General features: G+C 41.1%; 1 protein-coding gene and 1 pseudogene across 1 annotated transcript; both read right to left on the bottom strand.

The window, feature by feature from the left end:
- Nucleotides 1-13,828: 13,828 nt before the first annotated feature.
- Nucleotides 13,829-14,883, bottom strand: LOC132584483 (olfactory receptor 10AG1-like). Its single transcript, XM_060256374.1, has one exon. The coding sequence runs from the start codon at nucleotides 14,866-14,868 to the stop codon at nucleotides 13,924-13,926; it is 945 nt and encodes a 314-aa protein (XP_060112357.1). The 5' UTR covers nucleotides 14,869-14,883; the 3' UTR covers nucleotides 13,829-13,923.
- A 6,551-nt stretch (nucleotides 14,884-21,434) lies between these two features.
- On the bottom strand, nucleotides 21,435-22,417 carry LOC132584087 (olfactory receptor 10AG1-like; annotated as a pseudogene).
- Between the last annotated feature and the right edge of the window lie 892 nt (nucleotides 22,418-23,309).

The following is a 23,309-nucleotide window of genomic DNA, read 5'->3' on the forward strand; positions in this document are numbered from 1 at the left end:
GTGTGTACCTATTTGAGATGTAAACTTTATAAGGCACAGACAAAAAAAAAACCCTTAAAATAAAACATGCTTAAAACGTTAGCACTCGTTCGTCTTGAAGGTGCTTTCTTTGTATTTCTCCTTTGTATTTCTCACTACCTGAAGGAGTCTCAGAGTGGCTTACAATCTCCTTTCCCTTCCCCTCCTCACAACAGACACCCCATGAAATAGGCAGGGTGAGAGAGCTCTCCCAGAACTACTCTTGAGCAGAACGGCTCAGAGAGAACTTGTGGCTGACCCAAGGTAACATCAGCAGATGTATGTGGAGGAGTGAGGAATCAAACTGGGTTCTCCCAGAAAAGAAGCAGGTGGCTGGCAGCTGCTTTCGCTGGTTAGCTAGCTGCTGTCTGTTCTCTGCAGAAAAGACTGGACCACTGTGTTGCATTGAAGAGGGACCCCTGAATAATTAATGAATACCCCTATAATAATAATAAATGAAGATATGGTTTTTGTGCCTTCAGAAGAGAATGTCTGACGCAATATTTGAAGCAGCTGTAACTGTTAAAACCAGACAGGCTAAGGGTGTGAATCCAAGGTTGTAAAATAGATAACAGGGGCCCCGCAGAGAAGGAGCTTCTTGCTGGTAACACAGAGGGACAGAGCAGTGGAAAACTACAAGAAATTACTGGAAGGAAAGCAGGAGGTGGGGCATTTGAATTAGATAAGAGGGGGCTTGTCTGCTTGTTTTGGGGAATGAATAAAAGAGGCTGAATGAGAGAATTATTTAACTTAGTCATTTTGGGCTTATGCCGACAAGTTCTGCTTTGATGTCAAAGTAAAATACCTCGTTTCAAACCAAGCAATGTGTGGAGCTTCGTTATTTTCCTGCTACATAAAATGGTTTCATTGGCCGGAGAATGATGTGGTAAGGATTTTTTCCTTCCCCTTGGATGACTGCATAACCATCTGCCCTCCACCCTCATGGCAGGAAAGAACAGACTAGGCACCACAGTCACATTTTTGACTGAGTTCAGCTCTCTCTGCCTTGGTGGGGGGGGGGGGTGTGCCCGGTCAGTCAACCAAGATCCTGAGCCTGGTTGAACCGACGTGTGTAGGGAATTGGAAGATCTTCAGGATTGTGAGTATGAACTGTCTGGGAATTTTGATTACCTCTCCTTGGGAGAGAATAAGGGTCTGATCAACCCTTAAGCTCTGTCTATTAGGCTCTGCTTTGGAGCTGAAGCACAGAAGCTAGGATCTGGGAGGATTTCTGTGGTGTGTGTGAATGAGAGATGAAGCCTCTAAGCGAGAGGGATTTTCTCTTGTGTAGTTCTCAGTAGGGAGATCTTGCCGGGTCATGAGAGAAAGGGAGTGTAAACCCTCAGGGCTCCCTGGCTGCCAGACCCCTTACTGGCAGCTCCTGTTTTCTGTTTGAGAGCAAGTTTGGTGCAGTGGTTAAGTGTGCAGACTCTTATCCGGGAGAACCGGATTTGACTCCCCACTCCTCCACTTGCACCTGCTGGAATGGCTATGGGTCAGTCATAGTTATCACAGAGCTTGTCCTTGAAAGGGCAGCTTCTGGGAGAGCCCTCTCAGCCCCACCCACCTCACAGGGTGTTTATTGTGGGGGAGGGAGATAAAGGAGATTGTGAGCCGCTCTGAGACTCTTGTGTTTTAACAATTTATTAATAACATACGGTTACAATGTTTAGTTATATCTTTTCTATCCCTAACCCATATGATGTTTTCAATCCCCCCTCCCTCCATTATTAGACTTACCCCGAAGTTATGTATTAAAATCCAAATATAAAGGTAACCCAAACCCATCAAAATACAATGTCTTTTCTTCTCACTCATATTAAAAAATTGTCCAATGTCTTTTTACGTTCCACTCTAACTCTATATATTTTTTAAATTTCTTCCACTCCTTCTTAAACACTTGCAAATCATAGTCTCTCAAAGTTCTTGTTAATTTATCCATCTCACTCCACGATAAAACTTTCACAATCCAATCCCATTTCTCTGGTATTTTTTCTTGTTTCCACAACTGTGCATACAATGTCCTAGCAGCTGAGAGCAAATACCAAATTAAAGTCCTATCTTCTTTTGGAAATTTTTCTATTTGTAATCCTAACAGAAAAGTCTCTGCAACTTTCTTGAAATCATAACCCAGAATTTTAGAAATTTCTTGTTGTATCATCCGCCAAAAGTTTTTTGCTTTTTCACAAGTCCACCACATATGAAAAAAAGAACCCTCATGGTGCTTACATTTCCAACATCTGTCTGACATCTTTTTACTCATCTTTGCCAGTTTCTTCGGAGTCATATACCACCTATACATCATTTTAAAACAGTTCTCTTTGATATTCTGACATGTTGATATCTTCATCAAGTTCTTCCAAAGGTACTCCCAAGTATCCATTTGAATTTCTCTGTTTATATTGATTGCCCATTTAACCATTTGAGATTTTACTACTTCCTCTTCTGTAGACCATTTCAATAGTAATTTATATACTTTTGATATTAATTTTTCATTGTCTCCAAGCAGAACCTTTTCTAATTCTGTTTGCTCACGTCTAATTCCATGAGATTTCATATCATTTTCCATCAGACTTTTTATTTGTTGCATTTGAAACCAATCATATTTATTATTTAGCTCTTCCGCAGACTTTAATTCAACTTTCCCACCTTGAATCTTTAACAATTGATTGTATGACATCGCTCTTTCTTCCTCAGATTCAGCTGTTATTTTTATTACTTCTGCTGGCACTATCCAAAGCGGCTTCCTCTCATCACCATATTTCTTATATTTTATCCAAGTATTTAATAAAGTGTTTCTAATATAGTGATGAGAAAAAAATCCATCCATCTTGTGTATCCCATAATACAGATACGCGTGCCAGCCGAATTTATTCCCATGAGCTTCCAACCTTAAAGGTTTTTTATCCAACAGCATTATCCAATCCTTAATCCACGTCAAGCAAACGGCATCATGATACATTCTTAAGTCCGGGAGCTGAAAGCCTCCTCTCTCTTTTGCATCTGTTAAAATTTTCATCTTAATTCTTGGTTTCTTCCCGGCCCATACAAAGTCAGAGATCTTCCTTTGCCACTTATTGAATTGTTTGCTATCTTTCACAATCGGGATAGTTTGAAACAGATACATTATTATTGGCAAAATATTCATCCTAACTGCAGCAATCCTGCCCAATAAGGACAAATTAAGTCTGTTCCATTTTATCAAATCTTTGTCCATCTTGCACCAGAGCTTTTCATAATTATTTTTAAATAAATCGATATTCTTCATAGTTATTTCTAAGCCAAGATATTTAACTTTAGAAGTAACTTTACACCCCGTCAATGCCTGCAGTTCATTCTGTCTATTTGGTTGCATATTTTTACATAAAAACGTCGACTTCTCTGTATTTATATATAATCCTGCTATCTCTCCATATTCTTTTATCTTGGTTAAAAGCAACGGTGTTACTTGAATCGGATTCTCTATAATAAACACAATGTCATCTGCAAAAGCTTTATATTTATAAGAGCATCCTTTAATTTTTAATCCTTCTATTTCTTTGTCGTTTTGTACTTGTTGTAACAAAATTTCAAGAGTCATTATAAACAACAATAGTGATAACGGACATCCTCGTCTTGTACCTTTGCTTACCATCAATTCTCTTGTAAGATCTGCATTTACACACAATTTTGCTTGCTGTTCTGTATATATTGCTTTCGTCATTCTTATAAAATGTTCCCCTAAATTAATTTTTTCCATTACTGCGAATATAAAGTCCCAATTCAAATTGTCAAAGGCTTTTTCCGCATCTACAAAAAATAAAGCCACTTCTTTTTCTGGATGCTTTTCATAATATTCCACAACATTAATGACAGCTCTTACATTGTCTCTTATTTGCCTTTTAGGAAGAAATCCAGCTTGATCTTTTTTTATAAAGTTTATCAGATATTGCTTCAGTCGTTCTGCCAAAATTCTTGTGTAGATCTTGTAGTCGTTATTTAATAATGAAATTGGTCTATAATTCTTTACATTTGTGACATCTTTATCTTCTTTAGGGATCAATGAAATTACAGCTTCTTTCCATGTATTTGGAATTATCCCTTTTTCTCTTATTATATTGATCAATTTCTGCAGTTTGGGTGTTATCTCATCTTTAAGGGTTTTATAACATTTAGATGTAAATCCATCTGGCCCAGGAGCCTTACCTTCTTTCATTGCTTTTATTGCTGTTTCAATTTCGATCTTTTCAATTGGATCATTTAAAATCTTTTTCATATACTCAGTCAGGGGCGCTATTTGAATATTTCATAGATACTCTTCCATTTTTTCTTTTTTATTTGTCACGCCTTTGAATAACTTTGCATAATATTTGAAAAATTCTCTTTTGATTCCATCTTGGTCTACTATTTCTTTTCCATTCGCCATAATTTTATTGATGGTTTTATTTTCTTTCTTTTTTTTCAACTGCCAGGCTAGGTACTTCCCAGGTTTATTCGCACCCTCAAACGATTTCTGTTGTAAACTTTTTAAATTCCATTCTAGTTCTTTATTCAGCAAATGTCTTACTTGAGATTACAATATTGTAATTTCTTTTATTAACTTCTTTTTTCCTGGTCTTTTTTCAATTCCCCCTCTTTTTTATTTATTTCATTTTGTAAAGCTAGCAACCGTTCTTCGAGGAAAATAAAGACTCTGCACCATAATGGAGTACAAATTACTATCTTGGAATATAAATGGACTAAATTCACCACAAAAAAGAAAAGCAACATTTCATTGGATTAAAAAACAAAAATGTAATATAATTTGTCTACAGGAAGTTCATATACAACAAAAAGACTGTAAATTTTTGAAGAACAGAAATTTGGGATTGGAATTTTTTTTCACTGGCAGAACAAAAGAAAAGAGGGGTAGTCTTTTATATTAAAGAATGATTAGAGGCAAAACTGATACTCAAAGATAAAGAAGGAAGATATATTGCAGTAGAAGTGACAATGGAGACAAAAAAAACCATTGTTATTAGGATTGTACGCGCCTAATGGAGCAAAAGACAAGTTCTTTAAAAACATTAATCGACAGTTGGATGAAATGTCGTACGACCAGATTTTGATGATGGGAGATTTTAATGGGACAATACAAAATAATATTGATAGATCAAGCCAAAAGAAGAAAGACAAAGACGGAAAACTACCAAATTCTTTTTTTGAGTTAGTCAAACAAGAAAATCTAGAAGATATTTGGAGGAAATTTAATCCTGAAGTAAGAGACTATACCTTCTTTTCAGCAAGACATAATTCTTTTTCTAGAATAGATATGTTATGGGGTTCCAAAAACTTGGGCCTCATGACTAAAAAAGTAGAGATTCTACCAAAGGTTTTTGCAGATCACAATCCAATATGTTGGACTACAAAATTGCAAAGAAAAACAAGAAGATGGAAAATTAATGAGGACCTACTACAAGATAAAGACATTGTGGCATTTTTAGAGAAGGAAACTGCAGCATTCTTCAAAATAAATGAAACTGATGATGTAGAATTTCAAACAGTTTGGGACACTTACAAAGCAGTAATGAGAGGAATATTAATTACATTGAATAATAAAGATAAGAAAGCCGCTCTGAGACTCTTGAGTGGAGGGTGGAATATAAATCCAATGTCTTCTTCTTTTTCTTCTGTTTTCCCTAGAAGTGTCTTGTCTAAATGTTTGGTGCCATGGGGAACTTAAAAGCCAGAACACTGGGAAATGTCAGAGAATGGTAGTTCCACATGGGTAGGCAAGGCTCCTTTGTCCCTAAACCTCCCCTACAAGAAAAATCTAACTTTTGAATTTGAATGTCTTTTAGAATGGAGAGACCTGGCTTTGTAAGGTAGCAAAGACCTCTCTCCCCTTAATAAAATAAAGAACAGAAGAGAAATGATTTGGACTAAAATTAGATGAGGCCAGCTCTCAAGGGAAGGCCTGGAGATCTCCTGGAATCACAGCACAAAGTTCCAAGCTGCAGACTCAGTTTGGTGTGAGTGAGAGCTCAGAGCCTGGTTCCCTTGGGATCTCATCTTTCTTTAGACTTCCATTTTAGATCTCTAGCAATCTGTCCTGTCTGGATATGGCAACCCCATTCAGGAAATAAAACTAACTGCAGAGAATGGGGGCTTGCCCAAAAGATCAGATCTCTGTTAGTGTGACAAAGTCTGCCACCTGTCTGGCCGAGGTGGGTCAGCAGACTTGCCAACTGATAGTCCAACACAGGTCCAGAGTCTGGTATTTCCCCCAGAAACACCAGGAAGGTAGATTGCCTCCAGACTGGATAAATCCTCTAGCGCAGAGGCCATAGTCAAGTCTCTGCCTATTAGGAAAACTCTAGAGAAAACCAAGCCACACCACTGCAGCAAGGGGTTCCCCAAGTCAGTTCTCACAAATTGATAGTAGGTATTTCCAAAGGCTAGTGGACAAGCTTGGCTCAGATTGTTGTGGCCCTGAAAGCAAATAACCACACAAATAAACTTAAAGAAAGTTCATTTTACAAAATAGGCATGAAAGCATTGGTTTTAGTGAGTTGTTCAATGTAATTAGCTAACTGGGTATAAATTCAGAGAGCTAGATATTATCATACAGAGTTCAAATGTCCAGATGGAATCCAAGGGTTTCCCGGAATGGAATTATGTCAGGAGGCTGTTTAGCAAAATAGGCTGTAGTCTAGGTTAGGCTAGGCAAAGAAATGTACTCATTATGTTATTTTTATGCCTCCCAGACCCTCGTGGTGTATCCAGTTAAGGCTATTCAGCTATCTCAGCACTAAACTTCAGTTGGTGCATGGCTACTGCATTACAGTTAGCCCAAAAGAACTGAGGTTCAGCTCTTTTAAAATGCAGCAGGGATGCAAATTAAATAAATACAATTTATTGCCATGATTGAGAGAGAGATTCAGAGAGTTGTACCTTTATTTTCATTTTTTAAATGCCAGAACCAAATACCTCTGAGAAAGAGAGATTAAACTAGTTTTGTTAAATATTTACTGCTTTAGTTCTATAAATTTCAGGCTCAAGTAAAGGCCTCTGAGCATGTACAGAGTGCCTAAATCAGCCCCAAACTGGAGCCTGGCTTAGGGAAGTTAAAGATTGCAAATTTGCAGTCTTCCTGCCCTTCCCCCACAAGAACACAGTGGCGCAGAGTGTTAGAGCTGCAGTACTGCAGTCCTAAGTGAGCTCTGCAGTGAGCTCTGCTCACGACCTGAGCTCTCTCTCAAGTGGAAGCAGGGTTTTCAGGTAGTCGGCTCCAGGTTGACTCAGCCTTTCATCCTTCTGGGGTTGGTAAAATGAGTACCCAGCTTTGCTGGGGGAAAGTGTAGATGACTGAGGAAGATAATGGCAAGCCACCCCGTAAAAAAGTCTGCCATGAAAATGTGAAGTTGTGAAAGCAATGTCACCCCAGAGTCGGAAACGACTGGTGCTTGCACAGGGGACTTTTCCCTCCCTGCCCTCCCCCCATTGGAAAGGAATGTTAATCCTCTTTTCTTTTCTCAATCTGAAATCTTCAACAGAACCAGAAAAGAGAATTAAATTGCCAGCATCTTTGCAAAGAGTCAAAGTTTTCTCTTTTGCAAGGAATTTATGTCCTAGCAACTTTCACTGGATTTTGGCTAGGAAAACTTTGGCAGACAATCTTTATCTGTTTTAGGAAAGAGAAGGCACTTAGCCAAATTTAGTCTTAATTGTAGAAATAAGAAGTGTAAAATCTGAACCCCCACCAGGCAGATATCTCATCACCTTCCCTATCTTGTGTTAATATATATGCCCCATGGTATCTAAGGGGGGGAGGCACAATTGAAATATTTTTCTGAATTCTCATATTCTCCTGATTTTGAGTCCAAAGATACAAATTCAAACTTTTGAAATTCTGCAAGAATGTCTCCACAAATAAAATGAGTAGTTCTAGATGCCTGGAAGGAAGATGTGTTAAAATATGTTAAAATAAACAAGCCAGTTTGAAAGCTCCTTGGCTTCCTCAAAACACTACTATGTTTTGCAAGGGTGCCAGTCTCAAGGTGGAACCTGGAAATCATTCCCAAAAATATAATGTAATGCCCCAGAACATTAAGGCTAGTGCCTCTGGGAGAGCAAGTGTCCAAGAAAATGGACTGCATGCCTTGTAATCTTCAAATTTAATTCAAATATTCAGAAATCTCCAGCCTGAAGCTGGCGTCCCAAAGTTCCACTTACAGCTAATCGTTCTCTGCTAGAGAAAGGACCCTGCCTGTAAACTGCCTTGAGGCTAAGAGTTCTTCTAGATTAGAAGCTATTCCTCTGATAATTTATTTATTTATTTCTTTTCTTTTCTTTTCTTTTTTTGCTTTACCTTTTGAATCTGAGAATATTTTTCTAGTGGCTGTTATCAGTTTCCTTTTTACTTAGATTTTGTTGCTTTAATTTAAAGGGGAATATTTATAAGGTATTTAGCTTGTGATCTCCTTTGTTTTAAAGAAATGGTGCACCTAACAGATCTCTTGTTAAGTTTTTTTGATCTGGGACAATGGGTTGGAAATTTATATTTGTAATCTTGGGTTTATATGGAGCATCTATTCTGCTAAAGCAATACAGTATCCAACCTTTTGGAAATTTTATTCTCTTGTGCTTTTTTGTTAAGTACATCTCATACCAGAAGCATGTGGTCTTCAGGTGTTGCATCTGGCAGTTTTTCTGTCTTACTTTGGGCTGCTTCCCAACTTTTCATTTGAAGTTATAACGTGTTATAGAGGAACATCTATACCCATCCTTAGGTGGAACTGCCCTCTCACTGTGCATCTTCTCTCTTAAGTCTTGAGAAACTAATACTTTGTTTTACCAGTGATCCAGTTATTCTCAGTGTCATGTTTCCTATGGAAATACCTTTTCTAGATTTGTTGGTAATTTAGTAGGCAGAATTCCTGAAAACTCTTGGTCTTCGTTGGAAATCTTGACTTTAATAATGTTCGGCATTCCTTAAAATGTATATCTTCATTTGTTCTCTTGATGTCATTTATAGTTATGTTCCATCTATGAACTGTGCATATCAATCTTCCTGTTCAGCTATTTGGTGAACCTCTTACTTGTGGAAAGAGGCATCTATATGCTTATCTATCATATTTTATGCCTCCATCTATAAGTATCTTGTTAGAGCATGACTTTTTCTGAGTGTTTTGTTCAGAAAATTCTTTCTACGTTTCATGTTCTTACCATGGTAGGGCTCCAATTCTGTTTGATTTTGTGTTTCAATCCAGTCTCCAGTCCTGGCAAGGCTTGCTACTAGATAACACATTTCCATTTAATTGTTTTAAGTTTCTGCCTCCCTGTTATTTCAACCTTCTTTGTCAAGGTGTATTAACCAGAATTTGCCTTCCAGGATTGTTTTGTTATATATATGAAGAAAATCGGGATCTGCAATTCAAGTTTAGTGCATGCTCATTATTATATAGTGATTTTAAGAATTGCTGGTATGTCTGCTAAGAATTGTTTGTTTAAGGATTAACTATTATTTGCTTTTAGGATTTTTGTTGTTAAAGTTTGATGAAACCCACTCTCACACCTACGTGAGACCCACAGAACAAATTTTGGATGAGCTGACACAGTGGAAGATGGGGTTCAGTGGGACTTGAACACCCCACTGGTGTCCAATGGTTTAAATTCTCTAATCCAGTTCTCTAATCATTTTGGGTCTGATCCCTCGCATACATGTATGATAAAAGCTGGCATTGTTTTATTGAGGCCTCAGTTTTGTTTTGTGTTTGTTTTTGAAGTTTTTCTTCCCTTTTTGTGACCATTTTCATAATCCAGGGGTAACTTCAACTCTGGTAATCTCTTTTTGGAGCTCCAAATTTTGTGCACAATTTCATGTTTTCTTTTTTAGATTCATATCTGTTGCAACAAAATAAAAAGCCTCTCATGAACCTCTAGGTGCTCCTTTTCTATATGGATATGCACTAGCCTGAATCATGAGAAGTGATGCATGGGTTTATATTGTGGATTTGTGTTCTGCATAATGTATGTTGTATGAAATCTGTCCTTTAACATTGGAAGGGTAGAGACCTTGTCGAACTGAAACACCATGTCAGAAGGAGGAAGTTTCCTGTCCAAAGCAAATATGGTAATTTAGCTAATATGTGTGAAACCCGATCTCAACAGAGTTGGACTCAAGTTATGGCAATTTGTGGACAGCCAAGAAAAGTTTTAAAGGGAAAAAGCACCTATTATTGTTGTTTTATTTGTTTGTTTTTCCAAGTATGTTTTCCAGGCTCTTCCATATCTACCTAGAGGTCCTGAAATTTGCCTGGTCATGCCTCATTAATGTTGGAAGGAAGGCCTCCCCAAGAACCCCATCCAAACTGAGTTGTGGAGAAAACTTATTTCCAGGGAAATTCCTCTGCCTAGCAAAAGGCTGGTTATCCCAGCTGATCATAACAGCAGCCCACTGCCACTTCCAAGTTGTGCTTCCAGGGAAAGGAATTCCTTTTGGCTGCAACAGAAACAGATTTCCCTGTGAAAAGATTGTCATGCATAGAGCACGCAAACTCTCCATGAACTCAAGAAAGAAGACTTTTTGTTAGACTAAGGGAGGAGGGGAATAAGGAATTAGTCAGGAAATGGTTTTTGTATTGTAATAATATGGCCAATGTGGACTGCCCACAACTGGCAATGTTTCCAAGTATGTCTGAATGTGTGCATCTAAATCACCTAGACAACAAGGTGTTTTCCATAAAGGCACATGAGTTGATTCAGTTTATAGTATGTCATTTGCATATGTCTCTTGTGTGTTTTAGAAGTTGAGATGAGTTCTTGTATTCTTGCATCATAACTAATGATGTTTCATTGATAAAGAAATAAGTTCTTTAGGATCCTTCCAAGATCTATGTTCACAAATTTAGACTGGACATATGTAATTATTCAATGCATACCATGCATGGACTATTTTATATTTTTACTCATGTATAGCCTATTTTGGGTAACTGACATTCCTAAAACCCTTTCCCTTTGTCCCAACTGTGTCTCAACCCTGATTGTTTGAAGTCTGATCAGTAGTGCACCATGAAATATGACACACACCCTCCAAGGACTGGATGGTGCCAAAGGGAAGGAATTGATACCAGAGTGCTGCCAAATAAAGAGGGTAGCCTTAAAAGACACGGCTTTTTCAGGGCTTTTTTTGTAGCAGGAACTCCTTTGCATATTAGGCTACACATACCCCTGACATAACAAATCCTCCAAGAGCTTGCAGGGCTCTTAGTACAGGACCTACTGTAAGCTTCAGGAGGAGCAGTTACATCAGGGGTGTGTGGCCTAAGATTCAAAGGAGTTCTTGCTACAAAAAAAGCCCTGGTTTTTTAAAAAATGTTTTTATATGTATTTTAACTCTGGGTTTATTTTAATTATGTGTTTTTGTTGGTTTTTATTATTCTTAGAAAAGATTTTAATGAGTATGTCTTAATTTGTTAGCCAACTCAGTAGCCCTTATGAGGGCAAAAAGATGGAGTGCACATTTTATAAAATAAAAATACCCGAAGCACCGAACAGAAATGATTAAACTTGCTACAGAACAAAAAACTGATGAGAAATCCTGAGGAAAGAAAACGTGTTCCATTCAAGAGTTCTTTACCCCTCCGCCAGCATCAAGACTGGTCTACCTCTCTGGTTTTTCTTCAGTGGAGATCAAGAGGAAAATACCCTCTAGCTCTCCACAGCATGTTTCTTTCAGCTTGGGGATAGCTTTACAGATATCTAGTCAGATAGCCGGCTCAAGGTTGACTCAGCCTTCCATCCTTCTGAGGTCGATAAAATGAGTACCCAGTTTGCTGGGGGGAAAGCATAGATGACTGGGGAAGGCAATGGCAAACCATCCATGTAAATGGCAAACCATGTAAAAAAGTCTGCCGTTGTGATGCGATTTATTTATTTATTTATTTATTTATTTATTTATTTATTTATTTATTTATTTATTTATTTATTTATTTATTTTTATTTGGGATTTATATCCCGCCCTTCCCACGAATGGCTCAGGGCGGCTTCCAACAATTAATCAAACTTAAAATTAAACAATTTCAAATGTAAAACAGTTAAATAGTTAAACAGTTAAAAACATTAAAACAGAGTAATTCAGTTTCCTGTAAACAGATGGCTGGCCAGTTACCTCAAGTTGTTATCCTAGCTAGATGTAGGCTAGGTATAGGCTAGCCGGAAGAGGGTCGTCTTACAGGCCCTGCGGAACTGCGCCAAGTCCCGCAGGGCCCTCACCTCTTCCGGCAGCTGATTCCACCATACGGGGGCCATAACGGAGAAAGCCCTTTCCCTGGTGGCTTTCAGACGGGCTTCTTTTGGCCCGGGGATAGTGAGGAGATTTTGTGTTCCTGACCTCAGTGCTCTCTGGGGAACATGTGGGGAGAGACGGTCCTTCAGGTAGGCAGGTCCCAGGCCATATAGGGCTTTAAAGGTAATAACCAGCACCTTGTACCGGACTCGGTATATCACTGGAAGCCAGTGCAGAGTCCGGAGACCCGGCTGAATGTGTTCCCACTTTGGGAGACCCAATAACAGCCGGGCCGCGGCATCTGCACCAGCTGCAGTTTCCGGGTCCAAGACAAGGGCAGCCCCATGTAGAGGGCGTTGCAGTAGTCCAACCTTGAGGTGACCGTAGCATGGATCACTGTTGCTAGGTCGTCGCGCTCCAGAAAGGGGGCCAGCTGCCTTGCCCGTCTAAGATGAAAAAATGCGGACTTGGTAGCGGCTGCTATCTGAGCCTCCATCTTTAAAGAAGGCTCCAATAGCACCCCCAAGCTCCTGACCCTGTCCGCCGCCATGAGCGGCGCACCATCAAAAGCCGGCAGGGGGATCCCCCTCCCCGGGCCGCGGCGGCCCAAGCAAAGGACCTCTGTCTTCGTAGGATTTAACTTCAGCCCACTCAGTCTGAGCCACTCAGCCACGGCCCGTAGTGCCTGGTCAAGATTTTCCGGGGCGCAGACAGGCTGGCCATCCATCAGTAGATAGAGCTGGGTGTCATCAGCATACTGGTGACACCCCAACCCAGAGTCGGAAATGACTGGTACTTGCACAGGGGACTACCTTTACCTTTTAGAGTTAAAAGATCTTCCATTTATATATCTGAAAATGCTTAATTTGGGTGAAACATTAGGCAACTACCATGAATAGAAGATGAACAATGAAATTGCAGGTTGCTACTGTAGATAGTTACATCCCACCTTTCAACTGATCTTCATTTGATCAACAGATTAAGCATACCTAAACCCCTCTCAAAAAAAACCCCAGACTTCAGCAGCTCTTGGACCTTGAGGTGAGGGGAAATGTCTTTCCTTCATGTACACAGGCTCTGGTCAAGTCAGGAGCTGTGCACACCATTCTTTCTGGCAGGGAAGCTGCTTGGACAAACTCAGGTTCCTCAGGAAATAGTGTTCCACACCATCACCAAGAGGAAAATACTCAAGGTGGTAAAATCCCTGTCCAAGTAATGCTGTTTATTACTTCAGGTGCGTTTGGGGGGGGGGGGGTCTCTTTCTGATTGGTGTAAATAATAAATGTGCCTTTCTGTTTTTAATTGATGTTTTTATGGCAATCAGGCACTCCAAAATGATAATAACTACACTGATCAGAAACATCTGGCATTGTTTCCTAATACCTAGCTCTAGATAGAATATACAAGAGAGATTCCTAACCTTACAGTTGTTTGAGTATTACTGCAACTGTGAACCTCTTCAGAATCAACTCTTACCAGAACTATTGGCTAATATTGTTAGAATATTGACCACATATAGCACCTGTTCTGAAAATGGAAATAACCATTTTTGTGTCACAACATTTTATTCAAAGGCTTACATGTATGGCACCCAAAACATCATCACTAAAGTGCGAGGTGTTCTAGGTTTCAGCTGCAGTCACTGGTTCCTTCGGTGATTACTTGATCTTCACGGAGCACAGTCCACTGCTAACTGTTCTTTTCAAGGCCTCTTTGACTTCTTTGTTCCTCAGACTATAGATGATGGGGTTCAACATGGAAGTTACAACTGTATAGAAGAGGGCCAGCAACTTGTCACCATTTGTGGAGTAGCTGGATTTGGGTCTAAGATAAGTGACGATGGCTGAACCATAAAACAAGGACACCACAATGAGGTGTGAGGAGCATGTGGAGAAAGCTTTATGCCTGCCCTCAGCTGATGGCATCCTCAAAATAGAGGTGATGATAAATATGTAGGATGCGAGGATTAGAAGGAAAGGAGTAGTGATGAAAAGAACAGCCAGCATATATACAACAATGACATTCATTGAGGTATCACCACAAGCTAATGTCAAGAGAGGTGGAATATCGCAGAAGAAGTGGTTAATCCTATTTGGCCCACAGTAGGTCAGGCTAAAGACATAGCTGGTTTGGCCAAGTCCTACAATCACCCCCACCGACCATGAGGCAACTGAGAGTTGGGCACAGACCCCTCGATTCATTATGACAGTGTACCTCAATGGCTTACAGATGGCCATGTAGCGGTCATAGGCCATAGCAGCTAGAAGGCAGCATTCTGTGATGCCGAAAACAGCAAAGAAACACATCTGAGTAGCACAGCCCCAGAGAGATATCCTTCTGTTCTCAGACACCAGGCTCATTAGCATTTTGGGAACAATGGCGGTGGTATAGCATATTTCCAACAGAGACAGGTTCATCAAAAAAAAGTACATGGGTGTATGAAGGGCTGGGTTTAACTTAATCACAGCAGTGATGGTAGCATTCCCAGCAAGTGACATGGTGTACATGAAGAGAACCACCACAAAAAGCAATATCTGCAAATGTGGCAAGCCAGAGAAACCATCAAAGATGAACTCGCTCACTGGAGAAGACCGATTGCCCATGGTGAGTAATACTTCATCTATAGGAGAAGAGAAACACAAATACTGATGAAGGTTATTCAGTCATAAGTTTGCCATCTCTCTTTCTTCCTTTCTCTTATCCGCAGCCATAAAGGTTCTGAACCAAACTGAAAAGTCTCCATCTGAGTGGCAGGATTATGGCCCAGACAGGAGGAGCCAGGTATCATTTTGGGCAGGAGCTCACAGGAGTGGAGCTCCAGAACCTCTAAGTTTTATTGTGCTCATTTTTTCTTACACCCCGCCCCCACACATACACACACAAATACTTGTTTCTGGGCTGCATTGTTCAAACCCCCTAAGAGAATTTTGCTGAACACTAAGATTTGACAAACGTTCTGATATTTTCCCCCACATAAAATAGGAAAATAACCAAAACATATAAAGCAGACAGATGGAAATCTTCATGCCACTGTGGCCACATAGGAGAAAGCAATTTTTAAAATATGATGGCAGTAAGGTTTTATTGTGACAATTATAGATCAAGAAGCATTTTAAGGTAGATGCTGAGCTGATAAAATTTAGTACACCTTCCATTGATGTCAGGGGTGTGTAAATGAGTTATGCAAATCGGTTGTGCTAATAAGCTCTGGCACATCTTTTTCTATGAAATGACCCCTGGAAGGAGCCACTCTATCAGATAGTCTATTCCTGCATCTCTATGGTACAAGTGGTAGTTGCCAGCCCAGGTGCCATTTTCCATTTGACACCTGGGTGTCAGTCGTCTTGCACTGGGCCTTGGAAACCCATGAGCTTTGGCTTAGGGCTGCCACCTCCACCTCATGGAATTACAACTGGTCTCCGGGTTATAGAAATCAGCTGCTCTGGAGAAAATGGCTGCTTTAAAAGTGGACTCTATAGTGTTATTCCCTGATGAGGTCCCTTCCCTCTACCAACCATGCTCTGCCCAGCCAGCAGCAGTTTTTCAGAGTCCCAGCCCAAGGGCTTTGCTAGACTGCCTACCTGAGAGATGCTGCCAACAGAGCCTGGATTTCCTGTGTGAAACCATGCATTGGGTTGCTCTGTCTCTAGGGCAGTTTCTAGCCTGCCATTCCGCTAAGGACCTTCAAACAGCACAATTCAGGGGTCCCCAATACTGTTGCCTTTGCGGGCACATTTGAAATTGCGATACGGCACACTGGGAGCAGCAACAAAATGGCTGTTGCAGAAGGCAAAGCCAGCCACAAAACGATTGCTGCAATTTAACTTCAGTCCCACAGTGAAGGGCTGTAGTGCCAGTCAGTGTTCCCTTTAAACTGAGTTAGTATGAGCTAGCTCACAGTTTTTGGAGGAGGAGAAGAATAATGGATTTATATCCTGCCCTATACTCTGAATCACAGAGTCTCAGAGCGATCACAATCTCCTTCACCTTTCCCCCCACACACAACAGACATCCTGTGAGGTGGGTTGGGCTGAGAGAGCTCTCCCAGAAGCTGCCTTTTAAAGGACAGCTCTGCAAGAGCTACGGCTGACCCAAGACCATTCTAGCAGCGGCAAGTGGAGGAGTGGTGAATCAAACCCAGTTCTCCCAGATAAGAGTCCATGCACTTAACCACCACGCCAAACTTGCTCCCTACACCAAAAGGAACCATTTGCCATTAAATCTCCTGTTCCTTCTTGAAGCATGGTTTACTGTTGATACTGCCACCCCCTCCCACACATACACACTACTTGTGTGGCAACTTTAGATTTGCAGTTCAAATTCTTCTGGTTGTGGGAAGGTAACTCACCGCCTTCGAAATCCTGGCTGGGATGCCAAAAACACTCCATGCCAAGCTATGAACTTCATCACTGATGGACTCTATGCAGTGTCTGTACATGGAAACATTAATGGGTTAAGACTGGAGGATTAATCTGAAAACACCAGCCAGCAGAGGCAGTCCTGGCCCCAAGGCAGGATTGGTGCACACTCCAGAGTCCAAGAAATTCAGGCTACAGCAAGTTATTGCTGGAGCCGATAGTTAGGCTTAAGTTCAAAGATGCTAAGCAAGTTGTTTTCATTTTTTTCAAGGAGGTCTTCCTGTCTTTGGGTTCAAAAAGTTTTTGGGTTCAAAAACCTCTGATTTCAGGACTACAGCCATTCCTGAGAAATTCTAATCCACAGTCTAACGCAGGAGTCCTCATCCTTCTTGAGCCTCTGGGCACCTTTTGAGTTCCAGCACAGTGTGGCGAGCACAGCCACGGAATGACCGCTGCAGAAAGCAGAGCTGGTGAAAACAGCTGGCGGATGCCAGGAAAGGCGTTGGCAGCACCACAGCACCCTCAGACTCCACAATGGGAACCCCTATTCCAACCCATAACCAGAGGGTTAAAAAAATTTAATTCATTATTAACTGACTGGGGGAGAGATCCAATATCCTCTCCTCGGTTTTAGTTGTTGAGCATGAGACAGATTGGTTCAACTCTGAGAAACTAGTTATCGATGCAATCAGTTTCCTATATTCCCAAATTTTATGATGTTACTCAGGGGTGGAATTCTAGCAGAAGCTCCTTTGCATATTAGGCCACACATCCCTGATGTAGCCAATCCTCCAAGAGCGTTCAAAAAGAGCCTTGTGAGCTATTAGAGGATTGGCTACATCAGGGGTGTGTGGCCTAATATGCAAAGGAGCTCCTGCTAGAATTCCACCCCTGATGTTACTGACCTTTCGTTCAACCCTTGCCCCAAACCTGTTAATTGACCTCATGACTTTTCCGGCTGAGGATATGACTATACAATGAAGATATGAGTATCTCATTGAAAGTTTATGTCCTTCAATGTGTTTTGTAGAAAAGTTATGTCTAACACTAGAATCAAGACTCCTCTGATTATGGCCCATTATACTATTTTCCCATCAGAAATGGTAGTGGGCCGCTACAAAAAGACACCTATGGTCGAGCATTTCTGCCTGTGAGGTACCAGAGAAGTGGATACGATTACACATATTCTGCTCAGCTGTGGGTACTATGATCAAGTGAGAGCTAGATTTATTCAGCCTATACAGGAAAGACTATCAGGTCTCTCGAATAGAAGAAGACCACCACAGATTTATACCCCACCCTTCTCTCTGAATCAGAATCTCAGAGAGGCTTACAATCTCCTTTATCTTCTTTCCCCAAAACAGACACCTTTTGAGCTGGGTGGGGCTGAGAGAGCTCTCCCAGAAGCTGCCCTCTCAAGGTCAACTCTTGCAAGAGCTTTGGCTGACCCAAGGCCATTCCAGCAGCTGCAAGTGGAGAAGTGAGGAATCAAACCCAGTTCTCCCAGTTAAGTCTGCACACTTAAGCACTACACCAAACTGGCTCTCTAGTGCAATAAGTAATACACTTCTCTTAGACTCTAACCCTCAAGGTCACCTTGACATGTGCCATATTTTTAGCAGCAGCCTACAGGATTTGTAAACAGTACTTAAAGGTGTGATATGAACTGTAAGATATTGTAAATGTCTCAGTCTTAATCTGAATCTTAAATCTGAATCTAAATCTTTATATTATTATGGTTCTATTATGTTATTTGGCCCATGACATGGACTGTTTTGTGCTGGTTACAAACTGTGATAATAAACTGATGCTGGACTCCTCTGAGTTATCAGAGCTTGGCAGCTTTGTTTACATTCCTCTATAAAAGATGAACTCTGTTTCAGCTCAAGCACACCAATCTACATGCCAGTATGCTTGTCTCAGAATGGACCATTCTCAAATTAACTGCCTACCTTTCCTAGCATTCCCTTAGAGTGATTCCACCACCACCACCACCACCAAACCCCATTCCTCACAGATAGATCTCAGGACCAGTGTTCCCTCTAAGCTGAGTTAGTGTGAGCTAGTTCACCATTTTTTAGCATCCAGCTCACATTTTTTGTCTCCGCTCAGGAAAAATGGCCCTAGAGCAAACTGATTTATGTAGTAGCTCACAACATTAATGCCAATAGCTCCCAACTTTAACGCTAGTAGCTCACAAAGTAGAATTTTTGCTCATAAGACTCCACAGCTTAGAGGGAACATTGCTCAGGACATTTGCAATTCAAGTTCTTTTACTTTCATTAAAGGCCAGATGATCTCCCCAGGACAACAGCTTTCGACAACCTATGGCTTTTAATTGTTCCCCCCCCTAACACTGAGATATGTGGCTTCGAACCTAAGAAAGGTTTCCCCAGAAATGTCGAGGAATGAAAGACTGGGAGGGGAGGGGCTGGGGCTCAGTACTAAAGCACCTGGTTTGGCATGCCAAATATTCAGGTTCAATTGCAACACCTCCCAGCTAAAAGACCTGCATTTTCAGGTGTTGGGAAAGACCCTTCTCTGCCCGAGAGCCTCTGCCACTCGGCCGACTGTTCTGAGAGCTAAAATGCAGCTTGGTGCATAGACGTCTCCTGTCTGCTTTACTACCAAACAAGAAATAAGCAGACTGATTCTTGGAGAAAAAAGGCAATATCAAAATTGTGAAGCAGGTATTGAGATAAGGAGCTTTTTTCCCGTAAGGTATCTGTAAGTTAGAATGCAGAGAACTCCACCCAGCTTCAGAAACACCACAGAATGCCCACGCTTACCTGTGAGGTCATAACTCAGTCAACTGAGTGAGGAGAGGTGGCCAGGCTGAAGAGAGGTTGCCAGATTGAGGCAAACGATGTCTTTCTACCATCACATATTCCTCCCGAGGCCTCATCAGTGGACCAGCCCCTACTTTTCTCAGAAGCCCCAGTATACAACACACCCCTGTGAATGTGAAAGCCACACAGGACCTGTTTGTTCTTTTGGAATGATTTTTACAGCACAAACATTCTTGACATATGGATGGCCGCCAGTGTGCCCTCTAAGCTGAGTTAGCTAGCTCACAGATTTTTAGCCTTCAGCTCACACATTTTTGTCTTGGCTCAGGAAGGATAACCCCAGAGCACACTAATTGATGCAGTAGCTCACAACTTTAATGCCAGTAGCTCACAACGTAGAATTCTTGCTCACAAGACTCTGCAGTTTAGAGGAAACCTTAATGGCTGGTGGAGAATCTCCTTTGCATATAAGGCTACACATACCCCTGACATAACCAATCCTCTAAGAGCTTGCAGGGCTCTTAGTACAGGGCCTACTGTAAGTTCCAGGAAGACCAGCTACATCAGGGGGGTGTGGCCTAAGATACAAAGGAGTTCCTGCTACAAAAAAAAAGTCCTGTTTTTTTAAAGAAATGTTTTTGTATGTATTTTAACTCTGGGTTTATTTTAATTATGTGTTTTTGTTGATTTTAATTATTCTTAGAAAAGATTTTAATGTGTATGTCCTAATTTGTTAGCCAACTCAGTAGCCCTTATGAGGGCAAAAAGATGGAGTGTACATTTTATAAAATAAAAATACATGAAGCACCAAGCAGAAATGATTAAACTTGCTATAGAACAAAAAACTGATGAGAAATCCTAAGGAAAGAAAACCTGTTCCATTCAAGAGTCCTTTACCCCTCCACCAGCATCAAGACAGTGGTCTACCTCTCTGGTTTTTCTTCAGTGGAGATCAAGAGGAAAATACCCTCTAGCTCTCCACAGCATGTTTCTTCAGCTTGGGGATAGCTTTACAGATATCAGGTAGCCATCTAAAGGTTGACTAAGCCTTCCATCCTTCTGAGGTCGATAAAATGAGTACCCAGCTTGCGTGGGGGAAAGCGTAGATGACTGGGGAAGGCAATGGCAAACCATCCTGTAAAAAAGTCTGCCGTTGTGATGCGATGTCACCCCAGAGTTGGAAACGACTGGTACTTGCACAGGGGACTACCTTGACCTTTTAGACTTAAAAGAAATTCCATTTTCATCTCTGAAAATGCTTAATTTGGGTGAAACATGAGGCAACTACCATGAGCAGGAGATGAACAATGAAATTGCAGGTTGCTACTGTAGATAGTTACATCCCACCTTTCAAATGATCTTCATAAACAGATTAAGCATACCTAAACCCCTCTCCAAAAAAAAAAAAGCTGACTTCAGCAGCTCCTGGACCTTGAGGTGAGGGGAAATGTCTTTCCTTCATGTACACAGGCTCTGGTCAAGTCAGGAGCTGTGCACACCATTCTTTCTGGCAGGGAAGCTGCTTGGCCAGACTCAGGTTCTTCACGAAATAGTGTTCCACACCATCACCAAGAGGAAAATACTCAAGGTGGTAAAATCCCTGTCCAAGTAATACTATTTCTTATTTCAGGTGTGTAAATTCTGATTGGTGTAAATTATAAATGTGCCTTTCTGTTTTAAACTGATGTTTTTATGGCAACTAGGCACTCCTAAATGATAATAACTAAATTGATCAAAGACATTTGGCATTGTTTCCTAATACCAAGCTCTAGATAGAATATACAAGAGAGATTCCTAACCTTACAATTGTTTGAGTGTTATTGCAACTGCGAACCTCTTCAGGATCAACTCTTACCAGAACGATTGGCTAATATTGTTAGAATATTGACCACATATAGCACCTGTTATAAAAATGGAAATAACCACTTTTCTGTCACAACATTTGGATATGGCACCCAAAACATCCTGACAGAAGTGCGAGGTGTTCTAGGTTTCAGCTGCAGTCACTGGTTCCTTCGGTGATTACTTGATCTTCACGGAGCTAATTGTTCTTTTCAAGGCCTCTTTGACTTTTTTGTTCCTCAGACTATAGATGATGGGGTTCAACATGGAAGTTACAACTGTATAGAAGAGGGCCAGCAACTTGTCACCATTTGTGGAGTAGCTGGATTTGGGTCTAAGATAAGTGACGATGGCTGAACCATAAAACAAGGACACCACAATGAGGTGTGAGGAGCATGTGGAGAAAGCTTTATGCCTGCCCTCAGCTGATGGCATCCTCAAAATAGAGGTGATGATAAATATGTAGGATGCGAGGATTAAAAGGAAAGGAGCAGTGATGAAAAGAACAGCCACCATATATACGGCAATGACATTCATTGAGGTATCACCACAAGCTAATGTCAGGAGAGGTGGAATATCGCAGAAGAAGTGGTTAATCCTATTTGGCCCACAGTAGGTCAGGCTAAATACATAGTTGGTTTGGCCAAGTCCTACCATCACCCCCACTGACCATGAGGCAACTGAGAGTTGGGCACAAACCCCTCGATTCATTATGACAGTGTACCTCAATGGCTTACCTTCTAGCTGCTATGGCCACGTAGCAGTCATAGGCCATAGCAGCTAGAAGGCAGCATTCTGTGATGCCGAAAACAGCAAAGAAACACATCTGAGTAGCACAGCCCCAGAGAGATATCCTTCTGTTCTCAGACACCAGGCTCACTAGCATTTTTGGAACGATGGTGGTTGTATAGCATATTTCCAACAGAGACAGGTTCGTCAAGAAAAAGTACATGGGTGTATGAAGGGCTGGGTTTAACTTAATCACAGCAGTGATGGCAGCATTCCCAGCAAGTGACATGGTGTACATGAAGAGAACCACCACAAAAAGCAATATCTGCAAATGTGGCAAGCCAGAGAAACCATCAAAGATGAACTCGCTCACCGGAGAAGAACGATTGCCCATGGTGAGTAATACTTCATCTATAGGAGAAGAGAAACACAAATACTGATGAAGGTTATTCAGTCATAAGTTTGCCATCTCTCTTTCTTCCTTTCTCTTATCCGCAGCCATAAAGGTTCTGAACCAAACTGAAAAGTCTCCATCTGAGTGGCAGGATTATGGCCCAGACAGGAGGAGCCAGGTATCATTTTGGGCAGGAGCTCACAGGAGTGGAGCTCCAGAACCTCTAAGTTTTATTGTGCTCATTCTTTCTTACACCCCGCCCCCACACATACACACACAAATACTTGCTTCTGGGCTGCATTGTTCAAACCCCCTATGAGAATTTTGCTGAACTCTAAGATTTGACAAACGTTCTGATATTTTCCCCCACATAAAATAGGAAAATAACCAAAACATATAAAGCAGACAGATGGAAATCTTCATGCCACTGTAGCCACATAGGAGAAAGCAATTTTTAAAATATGATGGCAGTAAGGTTTTATTGTGACAATTATAGTTCAAGAAGCATTTTAAGGTAGATGCTGAGCTGATAAAATTTAGTACACCTTCCATTGATGTCAGGGGTGTGTAAATGAGTTATGCAAATCGGTTGTGCTAATAAGCTCTGGCACATCTTTTTCTATGAAATGACCCCTGGAAGGAGCCACTCTATCAGATAGTCTATTCCTGCATCTCTATGGTACAAGTGGTAGTTGCCAGCCCAGGTGCCATTTTCCATTTGACACCTGGGTGTCAGTTGTCTTGCACTGGGCCTTGGAAACCCATGAGCTTTGGCTTAGGGCTGCCACCTCCACCTCATGGAATTACAACTGGTCTCCAGGTTATAGAAATCAGCTGCTCTGGAGAAAATGGCTGCTTTAAAGGTGGACTCTATAGTGTTATTCCCTGCTGAGGTCCCTTCCCTCTACCAACCATGCTCTGCCCAGCCAGCA

The sequence above is a fragment of the Heteronotia binoei genome, chromosome 15 (genome assembly GCF_032191835.1).
Source record: "Heteronotia binoei isolate CCM8104 ecotype False Entrance Well chromosome 15, APGP_CSIRO_Hbin_v1, whole genome shotgun sequence".
Classification (NCBI taxonomy): domain Eukaryota; kingdom Metazoa; phylum Chordata; class Lepidosauria; order Squamata; family Gekkonidae; genus Heteronotia; species Heteronotia binoei.

Excerpts from the sequence above, each read along its gene's own strand:
- LOC132584483 (XM_060256374.1), bottom strand. The coding sequence starts at position 14,868 with ATGGGCAATCGGTCTTCTCCAGTGAGCGAGTTCATCTTTGATGGTTTC.